The sequence below is a fragment of the Diorhabda carinulata genome, chromosome 8, assembly GCF_026250575.1.
Source record: "Diorhabda carinulata isolate Delta chromosome 8, icDioCari1.1, whole genome shotgun sequence".
NCBI classification, from domain to species: Eukaryota; Metazoa; Arthropoda; class Insecta; order Coleoptera; family Chrysomelidae; genus Diorhabda; species Diorhabda carinulata.
In genome coordinates this window covers 15,722,105-15,747,813 of record NC_079467.1, presented here as the reverse complement: position 1 = coordinate 15,747,813, position 25,709 = coordinate 15,722,105, and the positions used below count along the sequence as shown (strand labels likewise).

At 32.5% G+C, this 25,709-nt stretch overlaps 1 protein-coding gene across 1 annotated transcript in view; it reads right to left on the bottom strand.

Moving 5' to 3' along the window:
- Window positions 1-1,119: 1,119 nt before the first annotated feature.
- The window catches only part of LOC130897229 (uncharacterized), a 227,348-nt gene continuing 202,758 nt past the window's right edge, over window positions 1,120-25,709 (bottom strand). Inside the window, exons 5-7 of the mRNA XM_057805982.1 lie at window positions 14,686-14,819; window positions 8,040-8,340; window positions 1,120-1,454 (exon numbers count right to left, since the gene is read on the bottom strand). Of these exons, the coding sequence (XP_057661965.1) occupies window positions 1,354-1,454; window positions 8,040-8,340; window positions 14,686-14,819 (536 nt within the window). The 3' untranslated portion in view covers window positions 1,120-1,353. The remainder of the gene's footprint in view (window positions 1,455-8,039; window positions 8,341-14,685; window positions 14,820-25,709) is intronic.

The following is a 25,709-nucleotide window of genomic DNA, read 5'->3' as shown; positions in this document are numbered from 1 at the left end:
GGTAGGCGCGTACAAGGAGCAATCTGGGAGATCAATTTTCATAAGCTGTTTCTAGAAGATCGTTTCTTGAGTTCTCATAGTACATAGCAGCTCGATACTCAATTTTTTCTTTTTTCCAGAATAATCTTCACAAAGACTCACGATCGTTAAGCATTTCCCATTCAATATTGATAAGTGTCGACGTCCTCAGGTTGAGTTCGGAAACCTACTAGACAATCCTCGCTGAAAAATATAAACCCATTTGCTGAGAACGGTGATATATTTATTGTTTTTAAATTTTTATTAATGCTTTTCTGTATAACGACTCTAGCTCTTCAATACCTCCCGGGATGAATATCCTCAGTAACAGTGAACATGGTCCGAAAACTATTCATATTTACTCGAATTAGCTGTTCTGAAAAAAGATTATGACGCTATAAAATGGACAGATTGCCCGATGAAATCATCTAACAGAACCATCACTTTTATGAAACATGTCAACTATTTGCAAGCCCTACTCTGATGTAAGTTTATACATAATAAAATGTCAAACTAAACTGTAACAAAAGCTTTTGAATGAAATGTCGATTCAAACTTTTGAGCTTCTATAAACAGTTGTTATGAAAAATCCATGGATCATGAAACAACTATTCTATCAACAATAAATAAGAATTCCGTTTCTCGAATTTCTTAAATTTGAAGTATATAATTTCAAGTATGTTGTCGAAGTATCAGATACTGGTTTATGAAAACATAATCTCACTGCTTATCTGTAAACTAAGCAGCAATGTTGACGAACGCTGAAGAAAAATTTTCTCAAATTGTCTCAATGATTCCTGATAAATCAAAATTTTTCGTATCGTTGTGTTTCAAAATCGATCAAATTAACATCTGCTATTCTTTTAAGAATAGGCATATGGATTTCAAATTAAATCCTTTCATCTTATTATCTTCTTTTATCGACACTCTTTGATCAATGAAGACTTACCATTATTTTTGTAATATATGCTTATTTTTAGATATCAATTCTCGCCGCATGACCTGCATCGATCACCGAATAAATCTTCCTCCAATAGTACATTAGTACCAGACCTCAAATCCATACATACATACATACATGAATCAAAATAAATACTCAAATGAAGGTAATCCATTTATTTGTTTTTACTATTTTAAATTTTTGTAATCATACAAATTAAGTTCATCAACAAATTCTTACCTTACCTCACTATCAACAAATTATTGTATAATTCTGATTCACTTTTAACCAAAATCACATTCATTTTTAATCACAATGAATTAACACAATTGTCACTTGTTTTTCCTCTTCCATATTTCACTAAGCTCACTTCAGTTTAATTGTTTATCGAAGTTTCAAACTCCCTGGATTCTCTTCAGCGAAACGAAGACAAACGAAATCAATAGTGAACGGATTAATCCAGCGTTTTTGTCCGTCCAGAAGACAAGGCTATTACCTGAAATAAAAGAATTTCATTTTTATAGTTCTTTTCATTAGTTTTTGTATATAATTAGACCACTGAAATCTATAGATTTCGTATAGTCCAGTAAATTCAATCCAAGAAATACGATTGAAATAACATTTTATTAGATTGAAATTGTTATACATTCTAGGTATAATATCATAAATTGTAGAGGATGCCGTATAAATAATGTCGGTTTATCATATTAACTTTTTTCATTATATAATCATACTTAATATTTGAAGTATATCCCATCGTACTCTATGGTTTCAACGCAACGTTCTGCAACCTCCTTGAGTCCTTGATAAAGCCAACTATTCTTTGGACTTAGATACAACGATTATCGCTCTGCATTCTCAACATCTTCAGATTTGAATTTTTCCCACGCAAGAATTTCCCCAAGGATATGAATAAATAGTAATTTGACGGTGCAAGTGCTAGTTCGAATCCACATATTTTCCTAATTGTCCTTCTAACCACCGATTTTCCACGTTGAGGTTTTTCAAATACATCCATTTTTCATCGTAAGTAACAATGCGTCAGGACAATCATCTTTCGAAGTTTCGCTTGTATCTCGGTTAATTCCTGTGCCCCTGCTTGCAATTTTCATAGATTTTACTCAATTATTCCAAATGGGTATCTTAAGGATGTCCCGTGGAGTCTGATAACCGGCGAGTGCTGATGGTTTGTCAGTTTTTCACTGCTTTTCTTGTAACTTCAATATCACACGCAGGTGGAGAACGTGAGTGTGAACGATATTCAAGCGTCAAATCTTCACTATTGAAACGATTGAACCAACGCTATGCCATTGACCCATCAACTGCGTCTTCAACTCTGAAATCACACATGCTCCTTATTGCTACAGATGCTTCAAAGTTATATTTATTGCGCTCTATACTATCTGCTATAAAAGGTTACTGCGTCATCATTAAACAAAAAGAGGTTGATTAAAAGCATGTTAAGCAATTATAGTTTCCATAGAGGTGGACACTAGTTTTAAAAAATTATGAATTCTTCAAATCATAGTAGAAGTTGTTACATATGAAAACCAACATTACTTTTGAGACTTCCTCTGTAGTTACATGAAGACCAGAAATTATATTCATGGTAGAAAATAATTCGACTCTCTGAGAAAAGTTTCTACTATTTTTTATACGATTCGCTGTTATATCGATACACTGCTCAAAGATCTTTTAAATACAGTGTGGGCTGCAGGGTAAATGCCAAATAAATGACAAAATGCCTCTATTTACTCTATATATAGAAACAGAGAAATACTGGATTGGAAAATTACCATGGAATTTCACTTTGGAACACCATTTACAAGGTTCTTTCAAGGATGATGACCAATATATTACTCGCTGAAAAAAACAAGTGACGGTCTACTGTCGATCAGGTCATAAACAGGGTGTTCCGTGACTGGATGCAAAAAATTCCAAATAGAGAATAGATGAAAAAAAATTTTCTCATACGACTCCTTGTTTCTCAGTTATAGTCGTTTAAAACTGCGAAATTAGAACTTATATTTGAGTTTATTTTCCGAATTATACATTCGAATATTATCAATTTTAAATGGATGTCACCCAATCAAACATTTCTAATTGTACTACATACTGTCGAATATCGTGTTATTGACATAAAGAAAAAATTGAAATTTCCAAAAATTTATTGATTAGCCTATAATTTATCAAATAAAAACGAAAAAAAAACTATAATCTACATATCTCCATAATAAACCATACATTCTATCTAGTTAAACAAAGAGTACCTTACTGTTAAATCCATTAAAATTTCCATATTTGTTATCATTAGATTGTGAAGGTTGTCCCTATAAAAGTTACGGATTATAAACTATTGGGCATGAGTATTATTTTTATGTCATCTACTCACTCCCGAATTTTTTACATCAAGTCCCGGGACACCCTGTAGATATCAATTAAATGAATTCTATTCATATAGATGCTATTTCTGTAAATTCTAGTGTTACACACGTTTCGTTTCAGAGAATCTCGTTCCCAGACGATAATTTATATCCTTGTCACGACATAAGACGAGAATTTCAAAATATTTTGTCTATCTCACCCGAGAGTCTCGAAAAAGTACAAATATCAATTAATTATTCCAATAATCGCGAATGTTATTGAAGCATATTTTCATAAGCTGTACGATTATGATATCGAGCACCTTCTGTTCATCATTTATTTCGAAATTGCAAGTCGTCATAATTATTTTTAATGAATGGGTTAAAAACAAAAATATTGTTTGAGAAGGCTCCCGCGCGAAATGTCGCGAAACTGGATATGTATTTTTTGATAGTGTAGAATATGACAAATCCAACGGTACCCCTTTTTATATATATAGAAATTAGAGTCAAAGTTTACTTTTTCAAGATGAGTTTATATGGGAGTCGTAGTTAAATTCTTTGATCACAAATCAAATCAGAATTGCCGCGATATATGAGTGTATAGATTTGATTAATCTTTCTAATGGTTTCAGTCGTTATGGCGGTTATCGAATGAAAATGAGATTTATAAGCTAAAAATTGTTATAATTCAATGCATTTCCAGGAACTGAGTGACAATTACGGAAACAGCCATATTGTTCTGTAACTCAAGGAAATCGCGTGAAATTTGAATAAATTTTTTTACAGTTTCTTTTTGATTTTGTTTCATCTTTACATTAACAAACTAAATATATTCCACTGTAACAAACAACTTTATTAACTAATAGACTGGCCACACAAGATAAAATGTATATGTAGCAATTCTGGATGCTTAATGATTGTTTTGAAAAAATTAAAAAGCCACTATTCATTTTTAATGAAATATTAACTTCGATTTAGCTACTTTGATTTCAATATGACTAGTTTGCTAGACGCGAGAGACTCCTCAATAAGTTTGATGAATACTCTTTTCATGAAGACGCCAACACCTCTGTTATGTACCTTGGGAAATGTGATGCCAATTCATTCATTCCACCATTCACCAACAAACAATAATTATCACTTATTTAAAAAAAATCGTATTATCAATAATAGAAATATAATCTATTATACAAGAGTTGCTACTTAACTTAAGTTTTGAGACACGGCAAAACTGATGTGAATATGTCAAATGTGAGATTACCATCCTTAAGTTTGATATTTCTAATGATGAACGTACTCAGAACCTGTTGCCATACCAGTGCTATTTGAGTTATTTACAGATAAATAAAACTTTCTTCTTATAAGAAAATGGAAATGAATTGCAAACATTTCCGTGCTAATGATTTTCTATGACTTTAGACGTAGATTAAAGCAAAAACAGTGTGCTAATCAAGTCGCCTCAACTTTTGGTGGTGAAGCACCTCATGTTTCGCTAATTTCCCGAAATCCATTGTCCATTGTGGTTGCACTTAGCTATAGCATGAATTTCGTAAAGTCCGTCCAATATCAGCTGTTGTGCTAAAAAACATCGATGATGTGCGTAAACTGATATCGCAAGATCGTCATGTGACATACCGTGAGATTGATGCATACTCGCAGTTGTTTGATATTGCATAAAAATTTGGCTGTCGAAATGATTTATTCGCGATGGATACCGCATTATTTGACAATCACTCAAAAAAAAGCGCGTGTCGATTGGTACGAAAAAACTTAATCACATTGCTGCAAAGGACGTCTATGAGTTCGTGAAAGACAACGAATCAGTGATCTTTGTATATAAAACCGAAACTAAACAACAATCGACTGTATGGGTCTTTCAAGAAAAGCTAAAACCAATTCGGAACAAAAGGTCGCCCACGTTAAAGCGACCTAGAAAGGTCAATTCTGAATGGTACATAATAATTTATTTGTCAGTACTGTTCGAAAAAATCAGGAAACCCAATCTAAGAAGTCGGATCATTCTCCACCACGACAATGCGAACTATCACACATCATTTAAAAAAAATGTTTTTGAACAATGAACACTTCGAATTAACGAGTCATCCACCGTACAGTCTTTGTTTGTCACCTAATGATTTCTTGTTATTCCCGCTAATCAACAATAAATTGCAAGATCAACGTGTTTCTATAGCTGAAGAAGCGGTTGATGCTCTGAAATCACTTGTTTTGGAGGTACCTCAATCTGAATGGAATGAATGCTGCAGCAATTGGTTTCAACGCATGCAAAAGTGTATTGATCTTAATGGAAAATACTCTGAAAAACAATATCCAATTATAAATATCTTTTTCTCAACTTCAAATCGTATGGTGTGATGGCCAGAAATGCAGACAGTGATTTGTTGTGCGTACTAGGTAACTGCACATTTTCTCCGCTCAAATGCTCTGCCTTGCGACTCCAACAGGTCATTTCCCGTTAAGTTGCAGTCATATAAACATGGCTGTCGCTATTGATTCTCCCGTCAAGTGAGAATTGCGACCTGTTAGCGGTTTGCTACTTTTATTTGCTCGTGAATGGTGTCAATTATAATTTCCGGAATTTTCAAGATCTTCATGTACTCTATCGTTACTGAATAGTTGAGCCTACAGAAAAGTTTGCGCTCCTTAGGTCCCAGCGATGTTGACCGGCAACCAAAAGACTCACCGAATTGGTGCAGCTATTTAGCATTACAATACTGATGGAGAAGATATTTGGAATCCAATGCGACAGGTGATGAGTCATGGATTTTGTATGACATCAAAACGAAACACAATTAACACAAATTTTTCTAAGAGACCTATAAACATCAAACGAAACCTTCAAGATCCGTAAGATTATGGCAACTGTTTCTGGGGACCAAAAAGGTGTGTTTCTTGTGGAGTTTGTGTAGCCCGGAAAAATAAATAATGCAGATGCACACAGCGCTCGTTTAGCCAAACGACTCTTTTAGTAATTTAAATGTAGCAGTTTCAAATACCGACCATACAGCCCCAACCTACCATCTTTTATTTGAACTAAAGCTGTGGCTTCGAGGGCCAAACAGTGGGTATTGCAAAGTTTGCTCACAGATATGACAAATGCCTCAATCATCAAGGTGATTATGTAGAGAAATAATATGTATTGTACCTTACTTTTGGTAATGAAATCTATTGGTATATACTGGTATCAGAGGATGCAAACAAAAACAGCCCTCATTGGAATATCTACTTCTGCATAGCCAGGAGTGAAACGTTTAGGAAAACATTATATTTGAATTAATCCAAAACCTGAGCTTCGTAGTTTCAGATTTTAAACTCAACTTTTTGCACCGGACCCTGTATATGTAATGTATGAACAAAAAATATTTGAAAAATGTTACTCTTCTTCATTTTTATCCGTTCAGTTCTAAAAATTTTTCCAACGATTCATTAATTTATTAGTGCAAAATATATACATTTCTGTAATTAACAGAATCAAAATTGGAAAATATTTTGTTGCAAATACCAATAATTAAATAGGATACTATCACTGAAAATTCTCAACAGTTTTTTATAATTCTACTTTTGTGAGGGAAAATTTATTTCAATGATATCAGTTTGGTTTATACAAACATGGAACCAAAATTAATTCGAATTGGATATTTTGATATGAACATACATCAAAGATGATAAGATATGTTTGAACTCTTTGTAAAAAATTTGAAAATAATTTCGAAACGAACGTGAGAGATAAATTCATGGCCTTTTAATCAGTAAATTTTCATTTTATATAATATTTATCATTCACTACACAAATAGCAATAGTCAAATAGACAGTTATTCCGGCAGAGTTTTATTTATTTATTCAAGGTGTTTTTTGGCTTAAGTTTCATTTTGTATCACCAATGTTCTTCATAATTTTTTCAATACCGCATTTTTAATTAATAATTCACTGCGATTTTACATCGAGTATGTCGCTAATTTCAATGTTGTCTATTGAATTAATTTCCGTATTGAGTCTGTTCCTCCTACCTCATCTATTTAATGTTTTTCTAAATTCCTTGAAAGTATTCGGCATTGCAGATTCATTTTTGTTGTAGGAAAACGTATTTATCATCCCGCGTGATAAACTTTTATTACTTTCTACTATTTTTGAAAAGATGAAATGGCAATTATTCTACAAATTTCGTTAATATTTCTTTCAGAAACATCAGTCACGATAACTCCTCCAAAATAAAAATTCTCATTTGCTATCTCACGTCAACATTAAATTATTTCTTTCTTCATATATAAGGTCAACCAATCATACGACTAACTTTGACAGCGATAAAAAAGGTGAATCGTTTTTTATCACCGATATATTGCATGTTCCTCTTATGTTCGAAACACATTTGTCATACACCAATCCGATCCAGCATCGGTCCGATTTTTTGTTCAAAATTCAATCAAAATATTTCCAATTTCCTCAGAAAAACAAACAGCACTGTCGTGATATCTCGAATAACGTCTAAAATTACAAAATAAAATTTTGGGCATTGTTCATAATACTCCAATAAAATGATCAAGTACCTCAGTATCCAAAGAAATCATAATCTGAAATCACTTTTGAGGGTTTTTCCTGAGGTTTTTGTTATATTCTGTGACATTCACCACTTATACAGAACTTTAGCGGTTTTGAATAATATTTATCACCTATATTTATTTTTTAACTATTTTCTTACCTCTATTTCTTTGATCTTTATGTACCATCACGAGCGCGAGTTTGGGTGCATCTTCCTGTATTTCCGCTTCCCTCGCAGATTCGTATAGGTCAAACATGGTCGCCAAACATCGCAACGTTATTTTGCCTTTGATAAATAGATCGGGACGCGTTTTTACCGCAAATGTCGACTGAGTAGTTTCGAGGCCTGGGAGGGAGTCAAAGTGAAAGATTGACTTCGCTATATGGACGTCGTGGTCAATATCTGGACTTCTGTAAATACCTTTGAAGTCGATATCAGCATTATAGCGACTGAGGTTCATCTGTAAACAAATAGAAATAATATAGTAAAGTTGTGATAATATTTATTATATTAACAATAGTAGCTTGAAAAAAGTAATGTTTGCGTAATTTGTAACATTACAAATATTCTTAGTATTGAACATTCAATGATTTATAAAAGTATGTGTGGATGGTTTCAGACTGTTTATTTTATTTATTATATTTGTTCCAATTCCAAATTTTCTGGTCATTTAATCCTGTTTATAAAGTCTTGTAAGTGAGTCACGCAAAATTGTCAGTTCTGTGATAATGACAATAAAAAAAGAGATTGACTCTTTACTTCCTCGAAAGAGTCCGTCTTAAAGGGCCCTTCTGATCAGTTTACTGCGGTTGTTCGATCCGGATTTTGTTTTTACTTATATCTGCTACAAAGTAGCGTAGTTTTATATCTTGCGTACCCTGTTTAGCCACAATTTTTTTGTCCTCAGTCTTTTCTTTCAATTTGCAGTCCTCAAAACTTTCAAGTCTCTTTATTTAGTCCTTCCATATAGGTTTTGGTCTATTTATTCTCACTCCTCTTTATTATTTTTTCAAAGCGGAGGTTCATATGTTGGATATCCATATCCTTGCAGTTTTTTTAGTTCTCGGATGCTTCTAAATATTCTTCTGTCCATTATTATCAGTTTTTCTCCACCTTTGGCTTATAGACTCATCACTTATTTTCTAATATTCATTTTATTGTCAAAAAATTGTTCACAATTTCTACACTAGACCTTGTGAATACGTTAAAAACAAATACATAAATTACTAAATAGATAAAATAAAAACAGTATACACCCGTCAACTATAATGAATACAGATATTTATTTTTGAACTATATATGTGAAAATATTTCTATGTAATATATATTACATATGAACATTGTCAAAATCAAACCAAATAATAGAATTAAATATACGGCAATCCTAAAACATGTCATAATTTGTATTGAGAATCAATATCAACCAGTGTGTAAACGTCGTTGATCAAAAGAAATATGGCCTATTACTGGATCTTGAGGCACTCCACATTCCACTGACTTGCAAAAAGACATCAATCCTTACAAGCCGATTTTTATTGGTGAAGTATTATTTGAACCACGCGAGTAATATCACGATTTACACAATCGAAAGCCTTAGGAAAATCACAGAAAGTTGTTGCAGAGGAATGTTGGTTGTTTAGCCTGGAGTAAACATTATTTATGAGAGACAATATAGCTTCTTTTCTGCATCTGTTACTTGAAAACCCAAATTTATGTGTAGTGAGTATTTAATATCCAAACAGAAATGATACAAGCTTTTTTTGATCAATCTTTTGATGTTATTCGATGCTTGATCTTCAGTAGACAACTTTGTTGCTTCTGACGAATTACCAAATGCCAAATCATACATCAAAAGCATATCAACATATTCACTGAAGGTAAAATCTACCATATTGGAACTTTAAATACGATGTGATAAATATTGATGACAGATTTCGGGAAGATTAATAGCAAACTGACATTAACAAATTGAGTCACTTGCAATTTTTAAATATAATGTAATAGCTTATTTGACTGTAGCCTACTATATAGAAAAAAATTATTGATCTCTTTTAAGTTTTCCCTCATGCTAGTAATCTCTGATAGTACGAATGTTTATCCAGGAAATGTTTGATTGTGATTATTTTCAATAAATAATCACAATTTATGATAATTTTTGTTCAGAATGTCTCTTAATGGCGAACAGTTTCCGTGGCATACACAACGTACTAAAAATCTACATATCTCTTAAGCCATAAATTTTATCGAGTTAAACATAGAGTACATTTGTGTTATAAAATCGATTGAAAAATTTATGTTTACTATTTTTAGATGGTACAGGTTGTCTCTGTAAGAGTTAAGGATTGTAAACCATTGGACAGAGCCGCATCTACCCTTCAGATAGTTTATACCTAAATATAAGTTCTAGTTTCGTAGTTTGAAGGCCTATAACTCAGAAACGAGCGGTTATATGAGAAAATTTTTTGTATGTCACGGCATTATTTTCACGTCATCCACTCACTACCGAATTTTTTGCATCAAGTCTCGGAACAGCAAATTGATTTAAGTATCAAACTAGCTTAACCATTCACAATTTTGTTCGTTTTATATATCCAAAACTTTTCATGATTTGACAAACTCGGAGCTCCTCAATATGCTGAGGATCAAATTCTTGAATTTCCATGCGAAAAGATTATCATTGAAAATAATGCTAGTAACATACATTAAGTCTCATCTTATCAAGATGGAAAATATGTGACCATGTTAATTATAATCTTAACCTCTTTCTCCAACATATATTCTCAATATTTCCGCACATGCATGAAAAGTAGAGTCTCGAATATATACATATTTTCATTTCAAACCAACCATCATACGAATATCGAACATTTAAACATGATGTTTAGTTCGCCGAGATGATTTGTACTATTAATCAGGGAAAAGAACTATTAAATCATTCTCTATTATCAAGTTCAGGAAAGACTTGAGCTTGATTTTGTATCATCAAGAGTAGCCTGATTTCTCGCAAATATTCCACAAATCTATGAAGTAATTTATCGAGGATGAGCCAGTGTTTATTGCTGTGTGATGGAAGCACTTTCCATTTCCTGTAAAAATTACCTGAATTGTCTGTGAGTTAATGCAGCAGTGTAGTTCACATCAACTTTTGCAGAAATATTTATGATCAACTTCAATTTTCCACTTAAGATCTTCATCCATATAATAATACAATGGAAATTCGAGTGCTCGACTAAATCATGCAGTATGCAGAGATTCAAATTCCTTATATATCTCAATCACAGCGGCTGCGCAATCTATTGTTACATAAAAGAAACTTAGTCTATTCCTCGTTTCTCAAAATGCTTGATGAATTTTGATACTTTATCTTCTCCTCTTGTCGTTACTTGGAGTGATAGCGGAAAGATCAGCAATCTATTGTTTATTTACATTTGCTTCCATTTTAATAAATCTTTTTTCGATAGTTCGCGTTAATGCTGGTATATATTTAATTTGGGAAATTATAGAATATCGGCACTTTTCAGTTTGCTCCATAAATTCGCTATCATTGAAGGGCTTTCCTTTTTACAACACTTTGAAGCTGCTTGATCTTTCACTTGACTAATTTTTGTGAAAAATGTTGTCTAGTTTGTATACTGAGTAACTGCCCATTCAATAGGGCAACCATTTTTACATATTATCACTGAGTACGGGCCTAGTTTAGATAAACCTTTGGCTCTGACGGAGACGTTTCTTGATAATTATTAGATCTAACATTAATTTGAATTAAAAAAGTCCCAAGGTCCTAATTCCGATAATTAAGCGAGTGCGTCTCAGCACGCTCTCCGTCAGTGGTAAAGGGATCAGTTCACCTGTGTAGCGGGTAGCTTAACTTCGTGACTTACCTTGTAACTAATTCGTTATTGGCTCGAAAACCGCGAAATTAAACTAACAATAAAAAAAAAGTCATTTTCAAAGAATGTAATTGTGTATATTAATTACGTTAACGATTACTTAAAATAATATACATATTTCACCTTTTTTATTCTCAATCACATAAAGTTGTTGTAGGAAATATAATAAATAAACAACCTTTAACATTTTTTCTATAAAACGTTTATTATATGTACAATTTTTCGATAACTTACTTATTTACTAAAATTAACATAAGAAAATTTATATAAATTAAATTAAAATTATATTTACAATTAACAGTAACAATACACTTATGTACTACAATTACAACTCCATATTTTTGTGATAGTTTATGGAACAGTCAATTAAGCACAAGGGAAGTTTATTGATCTATTGAAGTTTTATGGAGAAATCTATCCCAAAACATGAAAAATGACTAAAAAAAAACAAAGAATTTAAAAATGATATTTCTATGATAATTCTAAAAATGGCCTCAAAAATAAATGTTTGGTCCAATTTACAAGAAACTTTATATACAACTTGCGAAGTTATTAAGCAAAAATAGTTCTATAAAATAGACTGAACGAAATGTTGAAATTAAATATTTTTAATTGGAAAAAATGTCAACTTATGCTAGCGATTTAGTTACTTAGTTGTTATATTTGTTTTTCAACATGACTTTACTCATATACAGGTGGAATTTAACAATTAATAGCTATAACAAAAGTAAAATCTACGAAAAATGTGTTTCACTTGCCCATAATTCTATTTAAAAAAGGCACACCTTCACTTGTTCGATTTTAAAACGGTGAACGGCGTATTATTCACTGTTTCACTATTATTCACTTCGAGAATCACGGGAGTACAAAGCTGACTCCTTTGGTTGCAACGGATAGTTTGGTGTCGAGTTGTAAAGTGAAGGGAAATGAGTGCGTTGGCACGCTCTCTGACAGTAGTGAAGGAAAAGGGGAGCGTGCTGGCACGCGCACCGTCAGTGGGTAAGGAATCTAAGAACGCACCGGCACACTCTCCTTATTGAATGGTATTCCGTATTATTTTCAAACCATGAACACTCTAAGAATAGGAGGAGCTGTATAGTGTCGCAGTGTATATGATACCCTAATATACATTCATATCTTCATACCTTTTTGATTTAAAATGACGTTAAAAGATGGATATTTTGAATACTATGTTTTACCGACATATTACACATATGGCTCGATTTCCTTGCTGTACAAAACCATAATCACTTGCTCAAGTACTTTGAAATGGCCGAACGTCTAATTATTGCTTCTTAGACGCCATAACACTTCAATTGCGCATTCGTATGCTAGAGGTTCATGAATAAAGTTCCAATCCATTATCGTAGGTCTGTTGAATAATAACACCTGGTAATAACTCCACCTCTCAACTTCAATTTCTAAATGTATCTATCATACTTAACTGGGCTAGCTCTTACTGAATACTCGCTCATATAATGCTTATTTAGCATCCTAGGAGTTTTTCGTATATATGTATCAATACCTGTCACTAAGTATAAGAAAATCCAAGAGATATCCTCTGATTTTTTCTTTCTCCTACTTCAGCATACAACACTTAGCTCAGTCTAGCTACGTTTTCAGCATTTCTGTTCATTATTTCGAATTTAGAATAAGTATTCTTGAAATTATAGATCAATTTCTTAATTTTAAAATTTGAAACCAAAATTCACAAAGTAACGTATTCCGTTGGTGAGGCTCCTGTATAGGAAAGTCTGGACACGAGCTATAACCCCCATATGAAAGAAAGAGAGCTCTGTGTACTTTTCATATGTAATACTTATATAAGGACAGTGAAAGCTGTTCCGACTAAGGAAGACAGAATGGCAACGATTTCTTTATCCTCCGAGGTTCCTGCTCGGTTCTGCGCATTCTCAGGCATGCGTACTATAGATAAAGTGTCTCGAACGAAAGAGAAAATGAATATTGTCCGCACTGTAACCTAGAGACGTTTTTTTTCCCATACCAACTCTCCATATAGGAATATTACATAAATGGTATACTTTTCTATTCACTTTCAAGAAATTAATGGCAACCGCGCTTGTGCACGGAGTCGGTCTCTCCTGTCATGTGGTCTCGCGTATGTAAACAAATCAGCCCAGACATGCATTTGCTTACATTGTATTTGGGTGTATTTTGTAGTATTTTGCAGATACGAAAATCGAGTATTCAATTTTGTTGAATGTGAAAGGTTTTTCAAAATACCCTCATGCAGCTATCCCGGTTCCAAAAATGATACCAATCATGGAAGAAAATGGTATATGGAAACGCGTGAACGACCGCTCGTGTCCAGACTTTCCTAAACAGGGACTTTACATTGAACGACCTAAGTTTAATAAATTCTATTAAATAATTATTGAAGAATAGTATCCATAATACCTTTCTGCAAAACTTGTATATTATCTACACGAAATCCACCTTAGCAACGGGTGTTCTCACTTTTTCCAATCCTCAGAAACGTTGCATTCAATAGATCGTTTATTAAACAGATTAAATCAAACTTAATGAATAACTTTGAATTAAACTTTCGTGGTTTGAAATTTGTTAGGAAACAGGAAACAGTATAGACACAAGAATATATTATTAGATATTAGCATATTTTAAGAAAGTTCTTTCGATAATTTGAAATTAACTAAATTTGGAATCATTAAATTCTTTATTTGCACTGAAACATTAATTTTCTAAATGCATTGCCAAATAAATTGAATATAAAAGAGGTTGGTGAGTTTGTTTCTTTATCCTCACTGCTTTCACCAAAAAACTTTTGCAAACTTTTTATGAAATTATACATTCTTATAATGTTTTAACTAACTTCTGACTGAATTGAAAGCAATTTAAATCGATTTTCTTTTCCCTGAATCATTAAAGCAACTCACCACTTTATTGTTGAGTACCCAAGTTACATTTGCTGTAGGATACGAAGGTGGTGTCGAACAGTTTGCTCTCAGATATGCACCTGGAGCTATTTTTTGAACCTCCACTCTTAATACGGGTTTGTCTTCTGGAATGTCTGAAAAAATAAAACAAATATGATAATTATTATTTTGTTTCCATCGATAAGTTTGATTTAATATTTCAAAGGTGCAATTTATTGGAAATTATAATAATCGCTTTTATATGATAATGATTACCAAACAATAGTTGTAACAAATATTATGTATCTAGTTCTACAATATGATGGATTTAGTCAGTTAAGAAAAAATTTATAGGCGATATTATACATTTTCCACGACTTTTAAGGCAATGAATTTAATGAGGTAACTTCTGGTAGTGTTAAAATTCATTTTCTATATCCATTTTTAATTGGTTCTATAAATTACCAATCAATACAATATATCTGACAAGTACTTTCCATTGTAAATGCTCCGTTCCTTTCAACTGTTGGTCCTGGGTTCAAATCTGGTCTAGGAAAGATCACTTCTTTAAATTTTTCTTATGTATACAAAGCTTTATTTGAAATATTTAGTGGTTTACATCATGAAATTTCAAAAACCGATATCTTGTAGCAGTAAAATGTATTACATATCAGAGCTAAATCAGGGAAGCATATGGAAGCAGTGATTGATGGGTATTGTTAATGGGTACGTCATGAGTCGTGGAAAAAATATTGTTCTCAAACGTTCCATTGAGAGATTTGTAGATATGTATAAAAAATCATACACAACATTTGAAATCTCTCTTGAACTTATTCATAAAATGCAGAACTACTAAGGTTAGTATTAATGTCATCAACAACGTAAAATATCACGTCAATTTAATTTCCAATGTTCACTTCATTCATTTAATAATCACACAAAAAGAATGCTTTGATATTCGAAAAATAGCTCATCGTATTATATGGTTCTATCCCAACGTTCAGCAAGCTCTCTAAGACTTTAGCAGAAGTATTTTTTGATGCAAAAAGTTTTCGCACTGCATTTGCAACATCTCTCTTGCATCAAATTTTTTCCTACACAAGAATTTCGCTAGAGATTTGAATGAAAAAATAAGATACGGACTAAATGCTACATATAGTAGGAGTTCAATACCAGTTCTTTAGTATCATGACACGCAACGTTCAGAAATTATTCCCAATTCCTATAAAACAATTGAAATTGTTTCTTGTGAAAGAATCAAAAGCGATAAAAGAATTGAGAGCTCTTATCGAAGTTATTAAAAACAGCCAATTAATTATTGAATCGAATCTTGTACTGACTTGAAAGAAAGGTTTGACATGAGTCCTTTTACATATTTTTTTACTTTCACGGCCAAACAAGTAGTCTCTCTATCTCTTTCTAGTCTAGTCAAGATTTATTCATGTTACGCCACTGATTTAGTCGTTCTAAGTTGTCCTAGGTCGTCCAGTTAAAATTTAGAATTTTTCAAATTCAATTCAAACTATTGGACCTTCACCGATGTCTTCATTAATATTGCTTTTAAGGAAAATTTGCAAGTACAGGAAATCTGATCCCAGAAGTACCTGGCCCACCAAAGAAAACAGAAACATCAGGAAGAAAATATATTTGTTTTTCAACGTGATCTCCTTTTAGTTCCAATTACTTTTTTTAGCGATTTTCAATGAGTTCATTATTCATTTCATGACAAAAAACGTCAAGCTCCTCAAAATAGCCATTAACTGCCAACATCACCTTTTCATTGGTTAAAAATTCTTGACCACCGAGCCATTTTTGTAACTCTGGTAATAAAGTATAATTCAAGGAAGCTAAATCTTGCAAACAGGGTTGATGAGATAGCAATTTAAGCTTTAGTTCATTAATTTTGGCCCTTGCGATAACGGATGTATGAGCTGGTGCATTGTCTTGATGAGATAACAGTTTCTTCTTAGTCAAATGCGACCAGTTTTGCATGATTTCTAGCTCAAACGTTGCAATAAGTACACATAATAGTAGTCAGTGGCAATAGGCTACTAGACAAAATTTGGAAATTAGTTTAAAACTATAGCTTAGCATCTATTTCATCCCAAAAATATATTATTTTAAGAAAAATAGATATTTCACGTTAGTATTTTGAGTTTTTAGAAATGATTTTGAAATTGACCGCCAAAAAGGCCAAGACTGTCATGGCGTCTTGAATGATGTCACACCTCGCGAAACAGCTGCGTTTGTTATTGACATTTAAATGTGTTTTTTAATAAATAATAAATAACTCGTATTATAAATACTGTATAGTGCCCCAATGTGAAATTAAAACGATAAAAACGCTAGACAAGTTATTCATACACGTTCTAAACAACCAAGAAATACGAAGAAAATGGTTAAAAATTGCAAGGAGGCAAGATGCTTTTAATTTATCAACTAATTCCACAAATTATTTCTGTGAAGATCATTTTGATGTAAGTACCTATTCATAAATGTAAAGTAAAAGGAATTTTGCAAAATCTACTATAATATACCACACATAACATATAAAATGTTACGACTTAATTAAGTTAAAGTTATTGAAACTTTGTATTCGCTAACCTCAAAATCAGATAAGTATTTTCATTCCACATTTGGTGAATGCGACTCTCTAACTGGTAACTGCTAATTAAATGAGAGTTTGTTTGTTCTTCACAAAATACTTACATATAAGCTCTAACACTACGGACTACAAAAGTAGGTGTTCATTGCAAAAAATTTGTCATGCATAACGACGTCAATTTATACGAAAATGACAGCTACAACATAGCGTTTCGCGAGGTGTAACGTCACGCTTTTCTGATTGGTGTTTAATGTCACGTGATTAAACGCCACATTTTATCGATTTTATTTTCCAAAAATATTACCAATCTTTTATTATTTTTGTAGAAAAGTTGTTTTTTTTATTTACTAATTATCATGGTTAATCATCAAAAACTCGAAGCCATCCCATTTAATCTTAATGGAAATAAGCCTTTTATCCCAAGCGCATCGCAAAAAAATCTTGCCTGCATATAGAATAGTCTTTGCATTTTTTAGAGCCAATTCTCTCTTTACAGTCCATTGTTTTGATTGCTCTTTTGTTTCGGTTGTACTGTGATGGACAACGTTCCATCCATGGCTGTGTCGTGAAACTCTCGATGGAAACATTTTTGCGGAGACGCGGCACCCACCTTGCGCACATCTTGCTCATGTTCATATTTTCAGTTGATATGCGATGTACCGCACTTTTTGAAATGCCTACTATGTGTACTGGTGGTTGCCAAACAAATACTAAAAAACGTGGTGTCTTCTTGAAACATATGTTGCATAGATTGTGTACTTTTGAAGCAAATACATATGTAGCGCAGGTACTGCATAGATTCACACGGCTTAGCATTGTCTTGTAAGAGAACCTTCTTTCGGTTAGCTAAAGCTGGAGATTTTCTCCAATAAGAATTCATACATTCGCATCAACTGTCTGTACCTCGGCATTGATAGTTTAACCACCTGGAATGATTTCTAAGTCTACACCCTACTACTTGACGTTTCAATCAAATCTCAGTTATCTTTAGAAATTACAAGGGAGTCAAAATTGATATCCCACGTAGGTGGACGACATGAGGCGAAAGATCCACTATTTTAGTAGATTAAAAGAATTAAAAATTCCATATATACTGTGGTTGAAATTACAAGAAAAAAAGAGATAGAGGGATAAGTTTTATTATTGTGTATTTTACGCCAAGTTCGAGCCCTGATGTGAGTTTTATTAGAAAAGTATTTTCCAACATCGAAAATAACTTTTGACGAGTATACGTTAGACATATGTTTATATTGAAAATTCGTATATGAAACCTGCAGTACCTGAATTAAATAATTACAGTAAACGAAAATGAAAGTAAAAATGAGTTGTTCATTCTAGTTAATATGAATACTGTATCTGCTCATATTTCTATATGAATGGGGATGCGCTCGGGTTTGTTGCATTCAATTCCTGTATAGCTGTCGATGTACCGAAACAGAAGAAATGTTGGGCTTTATCAAAAAAAATTACTAGAACTAACCAAAATATGATCCCACTAATCCCATTGGCCAAATGACCTCTTGAATTGACATCGATTAACATCAAATAACAATAGACGCCAATTCTTGTCATTTCAGATCTTTTTTCATTTCGTAAACAAATTATTATGAGAATTGTCAAGAAGTAATGGGAACAAAATTATGGAATAAATGGAATCATTGCTATTTTTCTCATATTATTTTCTATGAAAATTTTCTTTTAGAAATTGAGATTTTGTTAATATTTACTGATTGCTAGCGGTAAAGAATGCACTAGTCTCTAGCGCCGATATGGCGACGGCTTTTTTATTTTGATAAATATGTTCATAAAATATACATACAACATAATTATGATAGCTCTTATTAATGGAAGCACTAATTCATACTGAGAACTAGTTAAGAGTTGAGATATATTCTGATAGAGGAAAATATGGCGACAAAATTTTTTTCTCAAAAATATTTTTGGAGAAATTATATACGGAATATTTTATCTTCAATTTTTTAATCATAACAACTGAAAATTGAGCTGAAAGATTTAAATAAAGTTAACAACTTTTCAACAGTTATTTCTCCCGAAATGCTTTTTCTTGGTTATTCCATTTTGAATATTGATATTGACATGGTTGTGCTGCTAACTAGATAATTTTCCAATAATGGAAGTACTTGGAGTTGAAGTAGATTGCCGACCATCAATGATTTACCTGATACTTTTCATTTTATTGTTAATGATTCTGTAAAATATTTTCCTCGACGATTTTCCTATAATCCCAGCCTTGATGCTGCTCAAGCGTCAGCAAATAACTACCAGCATTGGCAAGAAACTTCTTCAGAAACAATGACATTTATACAGATTTCTTACTTCCAAAAACGTGGCAATTTAAAATGGAATTTTAATGATTTAATCATTCACCTCTATAGTAATTGACACAAAATCTGGAATGCGATGTTTGAGGTTGTCTTAAATTCCTATACTTGTAGTTTAAATTTGGGTAAGCATCTCATTTTTTATTGTATCTATAGATAGAAAGTATTTTGGACAGACCAAGAGATCCGTTATTGTCCGGTTTAAAGAGCACATAGCTCATTTGATATATGAACGCTCCAGAAAATCAGGTATTACCGATCACGCCGGTCACAATCATGACATAAATATTAATAATGTAAAATTGTTAAAAAATGTATCCAATAATAAATTGTTGGATGCATTTGAGAGCATTGAAATTGCTAGATGTAAGATAGCTTAAATAGAGACAAAGGGCCAATTCCTTACAGCCTACTCTTTAGTTTAGAAATCAAAGAAGGAACATGAATATTCCCGACAAAGATTTTTTCCCGCTGGAATCAATTTTTGCGGGAGAAGGTTTTTGGTGAGAAAATTCAATATAAAACAGGTAAGACAAGTTCAGTCTCTGAAGACGATAACGTGGTTATCGAAACGTGCGTCAGACAGTAATTGTGAGTGTTAGTGTAAACAGTGTATTCAATATAAATACACCTTAGTTTCAGTGATTCAGTTTCTGTTGAAATTTTAGACAATCTAGCATGTTCCTAAGCTGAATTTAATTTTGATAACTACAGTTTTATATCTCCCCCGTAACAAGTTACGTACAAAAAAATTTTACGATTCATTCCGGAATACTTTACAATACTCAAAACAAACTCTGACGACCTCTCATAATATATGATAAATCACCTTGTTTGTGTGGTAAACATAATTGATTGCTCCTGTTCATTGCCAAAGATCACTTCCAATGTTGCTGTAATGTCAAATTCACGAAATGGCTAACGCTAATTCCTGCTAACCTCATTTACTAGCTGGAAATATGATAGTGACATAGTGAACATACATTTAGGGAAATAATGCAGGTGCAACCGCTTATTACATTTTGAGTTGTTGTTGCCGTAGAGCGGGAATATTTACAGGGTTACCCATCTATGGATGTAACGGAAATGAAATTGGAATTTTGTAGACAAGTTATAAGATATTGTTCACAACAATAGACCTACGACAAGTGATGGTATGATTGAAATAATACGACGCAAGTATTTCAATGACAGACATTGGAACTGCCGTCCTATCCACCCGTCAACGACTGATTTCATGTATAGAAAATGATGGATGACATTTTGAACGCCTACGCCATCTAGTGGCTGTAATAAGATTATTATTAGAACAGTTCCAATTATTGTAAGTATGCCAATGTAAAAACTTTTCATCCAGAAAAAAAAATAATTTACGTTTAGGCGAACCAACCTAATAGACATTTGAAGAAAAATTCTCTGCACTTACACATTTCTTAAGATATCTCAGAAAAAAAAATCGACATGCGGTTCAGTTCACTTTCAAGAGATTAACTCAAACTTGGATGTTTCGAATCAAATGTGTAGAGAGGAGTCACAATTTCTAAAATATATGAAATAACACTTTTCAGCACCCACGTCTCGAATTAAATTGATTAGAATTCATATGTATAACTGGACAGAATTTCTCTCAATCAACATCAAATTGATATAAATAGCGTAAGCAGAACTGGACTAATAGTTATTTACTCATAAAAAGGTCTTCCCTCTCTAATTTGAAGAGCTAGACTGAACTTAATGGAATGAAAAATGCGCAGAATTTCTTAAAGAATTTGATTATTGTATTTAAAATATCACTCAACCTTCGTAAGGCTAACTTTTCTCTCATGAGTCAAGTTTTTCGTCGAAGTCAATGGATCAATAAACGGTAAAAAGTTTTTAAAAAATTGTAGTCAGCTAATGTTTATCAATTGACTTGTCTTTTAAAATCACTTGTTTAGTCATTATTGGTTACATGCGGTTACACCAAGACAAGAAGATATACTGCAATTCCACAGAAGTATTGAAGTATAACAATGCAAAAAATATGTAGATGACGTCGCCAGTCGCCTGACGCCTTATTGTTTAATTCAACTAAAAGAAATGACCATCAGTTACTATTTTACTCAACACTACAACCATTCTTTGATAAAAAGCATTTCTTAAAGAGACAATTTATATGCAAAATATATATATATACTCAAAAATGAGAGTGTACAATACCGCATTTTCCAAAAAAAAGTGATTTAGGGTATATTCTTGATGCAGTTGAAACAAATAAGTAATGGAGATATAATGTCAATTAAATTGATAAGAAATTGCAGATTTGTTAAAGTTATATCTAGAATATCCATACGCTCATAATTCCAAAATGGATTCTAATCCATGACATTCATTCGTCCCAATACAGACCAAAATTACTCGATCTAAAATAAGGTTTTCCTTCCACTGTTTTTCATATCAATCCATATCTCTCGCTCAGACATAATTATCACAAAAAAATGTATATAGACATCTATTTCCAAACATCTTTATAGGTGTCATTATAGATGAAATAGCATACTTGTTGAACTCAAAATAAGCTTACGTTTCCATTTTATAGAACTTCTTCTCGTTTAGTCATGGTATATATTGGTTGAGAAAATGAAAACCCCTTCGCTTGTTAATTTTCAATACTCGATGCGGTACTATAATGAAAATGAATATGCATCAAATTCAACTAGGTGGTGTTCAGTTTATAGTAAATGTTTTATAATAACATTCTCGAAAACCGCTCTAGGGCTCGTAACTATGTTGTACATTTGTTATTTTGTACAATACTTAATTAAAACTACGTAATTATGTACTGGTTTCCAAAAGGAAAATTGCACAACAACCAATTTGTAACGAGTTTTTTATTTATTTTAGATGGAAACGTGAAGTGGTTGATTATGAATTAACTGGAAAATAAGGTGCTCATTGAGACAGTTAAGTTCATATTATTTCTATAAATTACAAAAGTAAGTGAAGAAGTCCAAATTTGGAATGTTACAATATTTATATTTGATAGTTGTTGATAGTAGACAAAAACCTATAGTCCATGGCCAAATTATTAGACGCACTGCAAGATTTCATGTAGAATATTAATTACCGAGTGATATTGTTCCGTTTTATTGTTTTAAATTGATTGGCCAAATCATCACTTTGGTGGGATGTTTAACCGTTGGAACGACATAGTTAGAATGATACTTTTCTTCATTACGACAACGCACAAATAAAGCTTTATTTTGCAAAATTTCGAATGTGTTGAAGCAGTCCAGTCAAAAATAAAAAAAAAATATATAAACTCTCATGTTTCTTTGCTTTATTTAACTGAAAATGATAATGTATCAATTTTTTATCAAATTTCTGGGTTCCTGGCGGGACGACAAGCCTTAAAATCTATTTTTCTCAATTTTCTTCAAATACTATGTTTAGAAGCAATCACCCTACCATCCTGGAGCTTATCACCTTTGTGGTAGCAACTCTATTTTCTAGACAAATTTTCTCCAAACATCTCTCCATGCATGGAGTGAAAATTATCTACTTCATCTTTACTTTTTTTTCTTCCTCTGCCTCAATTTTCTTTTTCTAGCTTCTCAAACTAGCTTCAGAAACTTTCAAACTTCGTGATATTTTCCGGTTGTAAATGTTTTCGCATTCATAAGGGCCTTCACTTTTTTACTTGGTGGTAGAAAGCCTTTTCTACCCATAATTGGAATAATTACATGCCGCATAATTTGACAACCGCTCAAAAAAAGCTGGAAAGACAAATAATCTATCACAAAAATAATGAATACCGTCTAGTTGATGCTCTCATATTCCTCATTGAAACGTAGGCAGCGGAAACATTCACTTTAAATAAAGCAGATAAAAACCGAATGGAGGCGTTCGAAATGTAGGTTTATAGACTACTCTATCATGGATAGAACCAACGTATCCGAATTACAAGCAATTGGTCCACGTACAAGGCTGCTAGCCAGAAAAAACCGCATATATATACCTGGTACATATAGCTAGAAGAATGGAACGATTAATCATAGAAGGGAAAGTAGAAGGTAAACGCCCAGGAGGCAGATCTCCAGCTAGATGGGTAGATCAAACAGAACACCTAATGAATATCAGAGTGCATCATGTCAAAAAAATTGCACAGCACAGGCAAGCGTGGAAACAAATGTTGAATCAAATATAAGTGGTGTCACTTTATGCGTTAGAGGATAATCGAGGAGATGGTGGTAATATTGAAGGTAGAATTTCAACTAATTGCAATTGTGAATTATTATGTTACATGGAGTGTTATAAATTACCTTCGTTTACCTGCAAAATCTCCGTATCGAGTTGGCGCATCTTTAGTTCAACGGATTGAAAATCGTCACGAGTTTTAGCACTCCCCAATTGGCATTTTTGTGTCCATAAGCTCAATAATAATTATAATATATGTAATACTATACAATAATACAATAAGATGCGACGTAAGACAGTGTTGTAGCTTGACATTTGGTGTGAAATGTCAATATAGTCGATGCTGTACGTTTAGATCTGATATCGTCATATCTCTCAATCTATTACAGCTGATCGGCGTGTTTTGTAGGCAATATAAAAATGTCAATTTCACATGCCATTCGATAGCGCTGATAATTCGCGCGAGGAATTCGTCTTATATTGTAACAAATAATTTTTAGAAAAAAGTGCGTTGATTACGTAAAAGGATACATAATTCTTAGTTTTTGTAAAATTTCCTCATTACGATGGTGCTCCCTATTTTACGAGATTTTCGCAACAACAGCAGTAGGCGCCAACTGCCCAGCATCCATTGTTAAACACTTACTGTAATACTTGGAAATCCACTGACAGAAAACCATGAAAAGTAAAAAACTTAACCCAAAGAGACCTCTATTCTGTTCTTGGTCCTATAGACATGTAAATACAGATAATAATAATAATAAAGTTAAAATCATCATGATCACAAGAATATATAATTTGATCGCTAAGTAAAAAAACTACTTTCTAATCTGAGCTTAACCTGTTAAAATCAGGCGTGCAATGAAGTAGGTTTTGACTATTGACCATTGCAAAATTACATCAATGAACGTGCAATAATCTTTAGAAATGTTCATATGATTGCTACTTCGTAACAGCCTCTTAAAATAATAATTTTTTTATGATGCAATATCGATCATTTCAAATCGAATTTTGAGTAAAATCATTCTTTATTGATTGAATATCTGGACATTTATCTTGAAACTTTCAATTCAAGTATTATCATGAGTATCGAAATTAACAACGACGTACTTTATACAGTTTAATTTAAAGCAAGTTGGAGTAATTACAATTGAAGGAAACTGTTGCTAGTATATGCAGTTCAATTAATAAACAAGCGGTTGTGTAATTAAGGTAGAGAGGTTGAGAATCGCACCCACCTTCTTTCAGTTACAAATGTTTCAATCTATAGCGTCTACTCACGTTATACTGTAAATTATCTTTTATATACGTTTATACAGATTGATAATTATTCGTATTGATTTGATAAATAAGTTTGGAATTTCTGGGAATGTTGGTGATATTCATACTGAACACACTGTTTATACTATGATTACACTATCTGTTGGGGGTTTCGAGTTACCGTCTTCAAACACTGAAGGTGAAATGAGTCTTGAAAAATCAACTACCGATTTATAATAAATGTTTCACCAATGAATCTTTTCCAGAGAAAAACAATTCAAGCAGATTCTTGTCAAGTTGGAACACTCGTATGGAATATTCTGATGAACCGTTCCAAGTTTGTTATCACATGTGTTTCTTTGTGTGTATGGTGCAATGATATTTTCATTTTTAGAATCACATGTCTATGTAGAAACTCTTAAGAATGCGTAAAAGTTGAACTAATAAGTATCTCTTTCTCTGGATATCGGCAAAAGACATGAGACGAAATATTTTGGAGAACAGGACATTTTTCAAAATAAGACAATACCAGTTTTGTTAATTTCTTCCAAGAACATACACCATGTGCTGTTTGATTTAACTTTTTTATTTACAAATTTAGTTTTACTCTACGTGACCTTGGGTTATTAGTTGTCTCTGTCTTTGGGTGATTGGTGGAAGCA